General features: G+C 35.1%; 1 protein-coding gene across 1 annotated transcript; it reads left to right on the top strand.

Moving 5' to 3' along the window:
- The first annotated feature begins 391 nt into the window (after positions 1–391).
- Positions 392–6,343, top strand: LOC112513353 (NADPH-dependent aldo-keto reductase, chloroplastic-like). The gene is made up of 7 exons (XM_025119589.1): positions 392–557; positions 1,411–1,461; positions 3,058–3,134; positions 3,512–3,599; positions 4,094–4,369; positions 5,598–5,846; positions 6,089–6,343. The coding sequence occupies exons 1-7, from the start codon at positions 429–431 to the stop codon at positions 6,173–6,175; spliced, it is 957 nt and encodes a 318-aa protein (XP_024975357.1). The 5' UTR covers positions 392–428; the 3' UTR covers positions 6,176–6,343.
- Positions 6,344–9,062: the final 2,719 nt, after the last annotated feature.

Raw genomic sequence — 9,062 nt, 5'->3', positions numbered from 1 at the left:
GACTTATTTAACATATTTTGGAATGTCCAAGGACTTATTTGTTCCAAAAAATTGTCCAATGACTTATTTAACATGTTTTGGAATATCCAAGGACTTATTTGTTCAAAAAAAAAGTCTAAGGACTTAATCATTCCAAACAAGAAAGTCAATTGGTTTTTATTGTATTTTTCCCTTCTTTTAATATATATATATATATATATATATATTTCATAAAATATTCATAAAATATATAATATAAAATATTATAGTAAAAATGTTATTATATTACATATCGTGCTAAATATTATATTAATAATTTTTTGCAGGCCAGGAATCATGGCCCACTCTCCTCGATATAAATTATAAAGAATGCTCTGAGGCCAGGGTCGTTATAAAAACCGGTTCGCTCTCTTTCTCATTCTATTACTACTCTGTTCAATCGGAAGAAAATGGGTCAAATCGCTAATGGCATTCCGTTCTTTGAGTTGTCTAACAACACCAAGATCCCTTCTGTAGGTCTTGGCACCTGGCAATCCGATCCTGGTCTTGTTGGTGATGCTGTTGCTGCTGCTATCAAGGTTCGTTGCGTCTCTTAATTTCCATTTTTTTTCCATTTCTGTTCATTGGTGTGTTATGATGATGACGAAATGAGCTTTTTTATTCTGTGTTTTTGGTTGGAATATGTGTTTACAGTTATAGGTTCAGCAAATCCTCCAAAATGGAGAAAACCGTGATTATGGAGATTTTGGGCAAAAAATTTTCTCCAGCAGATTCTTCAAAATGGAGAAGCTGTTGGATTTGAATGTGATTTCCTTTTGGAGATTTTGATTTTAGATTCTCCACTTTGGTGAAATTTTGGAGAATGTGTCTGAGACGCTCCAAATGAACCAGGTTTATAAGGGTTTCGACCTCGTATCATATTCAAATCTAGCTTTGGCATGTCGCATCAAGTTCTGTGGGCCATTCCTCAGTTTTGTTTGATTTGGGTTGTTTTTTACGTTTTATGAAGTTTAACTTCTTCCTTTTCGTGTGCAATAGGTATTGTTTGGAGTTTCAAATCAAATGCTGAAAACGATGTGTATATATATGTATCAAATAGCTGTGTTGATAAATGTTCATGTGATTCACTTGGTTAATCTAGATGGCCATTCTATGGAATAACTTATGTGATACATAGTATGATCTTATCAGTTATCATTATAACATGGGTATATGGTCATACAATCAGACCCTACTCTTGGATGGGTTTTGCTTGGATCGTTTTATTTAGAAAATATGGTGCCATGCTGATAATATATTTCGGGCATATGATGCAGTCAACTTATATGAACATAATGTCTTATATTATACCATTGAAGTACACAAGAGTCATTCTTTATTGTGTAACTTTTGGTTATATTTTCTTCTAAATCATTGTTCTTATGCATGTAGATAGGGTATCGACATATTGACTGTGCTCAAATTTATGGGAACGAGAAGGAGGTATGCAATTACTCACCTTTGTTTACTGGAATTTCTTGCTATTTGGTTGCTATTTGTGCAAAATGTTGTAGCTATGTAACTTCAGTTATATGTTTATCAATCTGGTTTCAAATTGCGAGATATTTAGGTATATAATCTTAAGTGAGATTTTAATTAAGGGGCTGTTTACCAAATGCTTATTGGGTAAGCATTCACCAGGTCATTTAATTTGGTGAGTGAGCATAGCAAGGACCTAGAATCTTATCGGGTAAGAGGTAAAGGCTTGATTAATAATCTTACCTTGTGAGGGTGGTGAATCTTAACCTGTAAGCACTTACTAGCTGATAGACGCATACCAACAATCAATTTTGGTGGCTGGGAATGTAATTGGTAGTGATTCTTGCCGGTTAGTGCTTTCAAGGTAAGCATTTAGTAAACGGTCCCCAAATCTATGACCTTCTGATAAGTATGAATCCGTTTTTTCTTTTAATAGGTAAGGATGCGATGGATTCAATTAAAATCTCATTTAAGGTTATATACCTAAATGACTCCCCATTTTGCACAATATTTCCTCTCACTTTGGATATGACACTTGTATACTTTTTGTAACTCAGAAAGATGGTATTGGAGCTATGTAAAATTTGTAACCTTTTGTAGTCCATTATTGTAATATATGTAACAAAGGGAAGGTTCAAATAAGAAAGGAAAAAGTTAAGGCCATAAAAGTAAATTATTCATATGTGAATCATTGGTAAACCCGAAAAACATACATTTGAAGATGCATATGTGAACCACGTTCACATACCTACACTTTTACTAATTATCAGTTCCCTCTTTACAATGATTTAAAAAAAATACAAATATGAATGATGTATTCTTACGTTCTCAATCTTTTTGCCTTTCTTATTTGAATCTCCTTGTATTTAAGAATCCATACTATAACATTTTTCACCACTGCATACTTCTTGTAACAACTTCTACATTGTAGCTTAACTTTGTTTCTTTGTGATATTTGTATTTTTGCCAAAACCACTTTTTGCAATAAATGAATAGAAGAAGGGAGTTTAGGTTCAATGGTTATTGTTCGACGAGGCCCCTATTTTATTTATCTTTTGCCCCAATTCGTGCCACTGAAGTGTATTGAATTTGTATTTTAAGAGTATATAGGTGTTCGGTTTCAATTTGTATTTTACTCACAGGGAACAATTTTAATCTAGTTATCTGAAAATGAGTCAATTTAAGTTATACTTTATTGATAACAGGCCTCACAGCTAAATTTAAGAAAATTAGCTGAAAAATGAAATGGGTGTAACGGGTTACAGTGGACAAAGTACTTGAGGGATTACAACTCCTAAATTGTTTTGTTACAAAAAGTTAGAATATTATCTTAGTAACAGTTTTCGTTATATTATATTATATTTTATATATTTATTATCTATGAAATCAAAAAATAACAAAAAATGTTGGCGGATCAACCCTATCCAAATCATCCTAGAAATTTAACCCCTTTTACCTCATCTCGTTATCCAACCCGTCCGACCCACCTATAATCATGAGCATATTAACAGGGGTAGAAAGTTTTAAAGTCATGTAAATGATTCGAGTTTATGGGTTCAGATCGGTTTAGTTTTGAAGAAGCTCTTTCAAGATGGTGTGGTGAAACGAGAAGATTTGTGGATTACCTCTAAGCTCTGGTTCGTCATGTTCCTTTAATTCTTATTCTTCTTGTATCAGACTTGCAAGACCCATGCTTTTTCGGGCCTGGGCCTGACCTTCAAGCCAGTTTTTTTAGTAAAAAACTTAGGCTTCTTCAGGTCCGGGCCAGGCTTTCGAGTTGAAAAAAGGTCCAATTGGGTTATTTTTAAGTTGAACTGTTTGGGCTTTTTCAGGCTGGGCTTTAACCCGGTCTAAAAAAAGGTTGGCCTAATCAGGCTTTAAGGCCAGGATTTGGCCTGGGCTTTGGCTTTGGGCTTTTTTGTGCATGGATTGGACGATGTTTCAGTATACACTATACAGTATACACCCCATGGGGGCTTTCAATTTTCAGTTAATAATCGGAAAGAATTTGCAGGTGTACTGATCATGCACCAGAAGATGTACCCGTGGCACTAGACAAAACATTGAATGATTTGGAGCTCGAGTATCTCGACTTGTACCTTGTACGTGTGCATTATGGCGTTCAATTTAGAAGAATAATAACATTGTGACAATTTTTTAAAAATGAATGACCTTCTTACACTTTTAAAAACTGCTCATTTGTCTTAAAGGTCATGCATTTAAAATAGGCAAAATCCACCATAATAGCCATATATGGCAAAAAGATTGAAGAAATAGCAGAGAATTCCGCCAGATGGTGGGCCCAACTGTGAGGTTTGCAAACCGACCAGACGATGGCACGTGGATGCCACCGAAAAGAGGGTTTTTAGCGAAATTTTGATTTAGGGGGGACCGGTGCAACTTTTCGCTGGATTGGCAAAATTAACAGCTATGTCTTTATAAACCTCGAAAACTTGACTATTTTAGTATTTCTTCAACCTCTTGGGCATAAATGGCTATTTTTAGAAAAATCTATCATAAGGTTATTTTCCTAAATAACCATGCATTATGCGAAGTGTTTACCATTATTAATGAAGCTGTTTAATGTTTTTTGAAGATCCACTGGCCTGTCCGGATGAAGAAGGGATCTGTTGGGTTTAAGCCCGAGAATCTTATGCCGGCAGATATCCCTAGCACATGGAAAGCAATGGAAAAACTCTACGACTCCGGGAAGGCACGAGCCATTGGTGTCAGCAATTTTTCTACGAAAAAATTGGGAGATTTGTTGGATGTAGCTCGCATTCCCCCTGCTGTGAATCAGGTGGAATGCCATCCTTCATGGAAGCAAACCAAACTCCGAGACTTCTGCAAAATCAAAGGCGTTCATCTTTCTGTAAGTTAATAGACGAAATGCAACTGTTAATTGATGACTATGTTTATTTATTTAGGGGCTGTCACAAAGCGAGAGATGACGGTCTTTACCAACAATTTTACTTTGCTGACTGAGAAAATCTTACCCGGTGAGTGTGGTGACTCCTATCCGGTTAGTGTTCACTGGGTAAGAGACTTGTATGGGATGCTATTTTGATAACCAAAAATCTTACCTAGTAAAACGCTTAAGTGTTGGTAAACCGCCCCTTAGTTGTATTAAACGGACAACAAACTAATACATTAATGTCTCTAAAAAACTTGTCTTCTAAGTAAACAACCTCTCCACCCTACATTTCCTTGGATTTACTAGGTCTGTTTGGGTTGGGTTGATTTTCTCTAAAACACTTAAACTCACAATACAAGGGTTATAGAGATGCACCGATACCATCGGACCATTAGGTCATTTGGTTCAATGGCTATGTTAACCAAGTATTCAATGACTTTATGTGCTCCTTTCTTAAGGGCAAAATTCAACGCAGTTTTCCTTAGGGGCCGTTTACCAAACACTTACCGGGTAAGCGCTTTACTTACCTTATCGGATAACATTCTTCGGCTATCAAAATAGGTTGTTGGTAAACGTCTTTTCCCTCGCCTACCGGGTAAGACTCTCGGTCCTTGCTATGCCTCTTACCTAGCAAAATTCTTGAACCTGGTAAGTGTTTGGTAACGGCCCCTTAGTTCCTATTTTGTGTAACTAAGATTGTTTTTCTTAACATAGTTTCAAAGTTTTCTATCTTGTATCCATTTTGAGCGTCAACATGTTGATTTTCACCAAAGGGTCTTTGGCATGTCGCTACACGGGTTAGCGGTTAAGGGTTCAAACTCACCATAGTCAGGAGTATGCGTGAGTATTTGCTATATATTAATGTTATATATTTAAAAGAACATGTTGATTTTGTAACATTTGATGACGTGAATATCAAGTTGAGTCAATATTTTTTAACCGTTAACATGGTGATCCACTATTACGTTTTTTTAAATCAATATAACTTTGTAGCTTGACATCGACGTCATTTAACAAAACAAGATCAATATGCTATCCGTCAAAAGGGTACAAAATAGAAAGTTTCAAAGTTATGTTACACTAAATAGGAATTAAAGCAAACTTCGTTACATTTTTTTATGCATTTTGCTCTTACTTTTAACAAGAGATGAACATCATTTATTCTGTTTTTCTTCAATTTTTGCAGGGATATTCACCACTTGGTTCGCCAGGAACCTCATTCATGAAAAGTGATGTACTCAAACATCCGGTTCTAGCTGAAGTAGCGGAAAAATTGGGAAAGACGCCCGCTCAGGTTGCTCTACGCTGGGGTCTGCAAATGGGTCATAGCATACTTCCCAAGAGTACAAGCGAATCCCGAATCAAAGAAAATTTCGATATTTTTGATTGGTCGATCCCCGAGGATATATTCGCTAAGATTTCTGATATCGAGCAGGCATGGATGCTGTCTCCTTAACTTTCTCAAATCCAATTTTTTACCGAGTCCCAAATCCAATTTGCCTGAAAAAGCCTGGTCAATCCCGGTCAGGCCTGAAAAAGCCTGATTGGACCTATTTTTTTGCTTACTAACAACAGGTTCAGGAGACAAAGGGCCCAGGCCTGAAAAAGCCCGGGCCATGTGCATCTCTACCACATATTTGCTACATGCATTCTTGAATTTATATCCGTGTTTTGCAGGCGAGGCTGCTGAGAGGTACGAATTTTGTGGACGAGACTCATGGTCAGTACAAGAACATTGAGGAACTCTGGGATGGTGAACTATGAGGCCTAAAATAGCTTTTTTCGCTCAGCTGCTAAAGATTCCCGATAGTTTTTCGTGTTTTCTAGTGAAATCTGGGACACTAATGTTGCGAATGATGGTTATTTTCTGCTGTTAAAGTTTCAAATTTTCTGCTGTTAAAGTTTCTACCAGCTATACATTCTGCTTCTGCATTTGATGCTTTATTGCGAGGAATTTGCTTTATTTTCTTGAGGATGTATCAATTGTAGTTTAGGTCTTAGAGCCTGATCAGGTCCGAAAAAGAAAAAGGCCGATTGGGCGTATTTTTACTCCAAAAACCCGGGATGGGCCTGAAAAAGCCCGGGTTCTTTTTCTTACTAAAAACGGGCTTGAAAGGCTTAGACCAAGGCCTGAAAAAGCACGGTCCACATCTCTAGTCAAAAACACCCGGATTGAAACTCTAGTTGTTGGGATTGAGTTTAAACGATAACAACGGACCTAACGAATAAAACATAGAATTTCGAACTCCTTTCTTTATGATTGACATGTGATCGTTGTTAAACGACACTACAAAAAATTTGCGTTCTTAGGATGTCGTCAATTTTTAAGCATCTTAATAGACTGTTTTATAAGACTTAATTTATATGACTAACAATTTTAAAGTGTGGTATCTAAAGGCGTTGCAATAAGTTTTTGATACAATTTGTGGTGTCTTAACAAGTTTTTTATGACACTATTAGTACAAGGTGTCGTATTAGCAGTTGTATCTTTCCTTTGACATTATATTTAGAAGTATTTTCTATATTTAGAGTTTTTATTTTAAATGTCTCAAGTTTCCTACAATTTTGAAAAACTTTTAGGGGGCGTTTGATTTGATAGAATCGTTTCGTGGAAAGATTTGGATATGGAATATTTGGTGTGTTTGGTTTGTAGGATTATTACAACAAATGTTTTTTAAAAATATTATTACATACGAATCTTACAAAATCCTGTGAAATACCAACCACCCCGTGGGATTTTTGAAATCTAGAAAATCGTTCAAACCAAATAAAATTCAATTCCAAATCCTTCCAAATACGAGATACAATAATAATGCTTTTGAAAATACGTAGTACATAACAAAATTCGATCAAAATATGTTGCATTTTGTGTAATAGGGGAGAACTTGCCACTTGCCCCTAATCAGCAAGGCAAAATTGGATTTATTAAGAGACCGTTTATCAACGTTAACTAGGTAGTGCTTATCAGTAAGAGTCACATCTCAATTATCTTAATAGGTAAGATTCCTGATCACCAACAGGTCAACGTCTCTAACATGTTAAAACGCTATGCAGGTAAGAGTTACCACCTTCACTTACCAGGTAAGATCCTCGACCTTACAGATATGATTTGCGGTCCTTGCCATGCTCACCTGATAAGATAAACAAGGATAGTGACTCTTACTTGATTAAACGTTGATAAATAAACGACCACTAAGTTTATTAAAACAAGTTAATATTACAACTAACGGTAACGTTGATAATTAAACGAACACTAAGGATAGTGACTCTTACTGTAAGTTGTTTACGGTGCTTGTAGAATGTATGCATGTGTAGAACATAATTATATTCTGTATATTTGTTGAGATTCGGGTTGCTACTGGGAACAAGGTTGGTGTCTTTTTGTTGTATTTGAAGTATTGTTTGTGCAGATGAGTTTATTAGTTTTGTATCTGTGTAATGTGTTAGGAACTGCGATTTCGGATGAGATATAGACGTTGGATAATCTTAAGAATCACATATATATATATATATATATATATATATATATATATATATATATATATATATATATAACACTTTCTGAATACAATAATTCGACCCCATAACCATTCGGTTTCACGAATTTCGAGTTCTTAAATTTTTCATCATATTTCAAAGGCTGTGAAAAATGATATATATATATATATATATATATATATATATATATATACCCAGATTCTCGTTTTTACATATTTATAAGAGAGATCGATGGTTATAGACGGTTGAACGGTTACAACCGTTAATGAATAAAGTCAAAAGGTAGTGACAACCGAATCTCAAGTTCCGTAAACTGCCTCTTCCACGATAACTGAAAGCTGTTGCGATAAGCTGAAAGCTGTCAATGATAAGCTATCAACAATAGCGCAAAGCTGTCAGCGATAAGCTGTCAGCAATAGCTGAAGGCTGTCAACGATAGCTTAATTTCTATTTTGGCTAATCTACTTTTATAACTTTTATTTTGGTATCTAAGACGTAAAGTTTTAAACATTTAAGTGCCCGCTGATATGACGAGTGTTTGACTTACCTTTTGAATTTAAACTTCAATAAAATTTTATACCGAGTTGGATACCACTTCACTAGCTACATCAACATGATAACCGGTTAATGCTTCAACTAGTTACCCGGATACTTAAATGTTTAAAACTTTGTATCTTAGGTACCAAAATGGAAGTTTTGAAAGTACGTTATCCAAAATAGGAATCAAGTTAAAGTACTTTATTTTTTCATACAATTTGTCCAATGTTATACTATATTATGTTGTAATATATTATAAAATTTGAATTTTAAGAGAGAATATATATATATGTAGGGTTGGGTTCATGTGAGACCAATGGTTTTTCGTGAGACCCGTGAGACCAATTTATGTTCATTGATCAACTTTATAAGTTAATGATATAATGGTCTAAAATTGCACGGTGGCAATTTTGTAATTATTGAGAAGTCTCGTGGTAATTTTGTGATTATGAATGTTGAGATTGTAAATCTAATCCAAGGGTTGAGAATTGGTCTTACGGGACTCAAGAAAAAGCCTTGGTCTCATATGATCCCAAGTCTATATATGTGTGTGTATATATATATATATATATATATATATATATATATATAGGGGCTGGTTCAAATAGAAACCAAC

The sequence above is a fragment of the Cynara cardunculus genome (genome assembly GCF_001531365.2).
Source record: "Cynara cardunculus var. scolymus isolate 2C chromosome LG 5, CcrdV1, whole genome shotgun sequence".
NCBI classification, from domain to species: domain Eukaryota; kingdom Viridiplantae; phylum Streptophyta; class Magnoliopsida; order Asterales; family Asteraceae; genus Cynara; species Cynara cardunculus.
The sequence above is the reverse complement of the archived record's forward strand: the minus strand, read 5'-3'. Positions and strand labels throughout refer to the sequence as shown.

Coding starts and splice junctions, on each gene's coding strand:
- LOC112513353 (XM_025119589.1), top strand. CDS start 429: ATGGGTCAAATCGCTAATGGCATTCCGTTCTTTGAGTTGTCTAACAAC. Junction 558..1,410: donor CTGTTGCTGCTGCTATCAAG/GTTCGTTGCGTC, acceptor TTATGCATGTAG/ATAGGGTATCGACATATTGA. Junction 3,600..4,093: donor AGTATCTCGACTTGTACCTT/GTACGTGTGCAT, acceptor TGTTTTTTGAAG/ATCCACTGGCCTGTCCGGAT.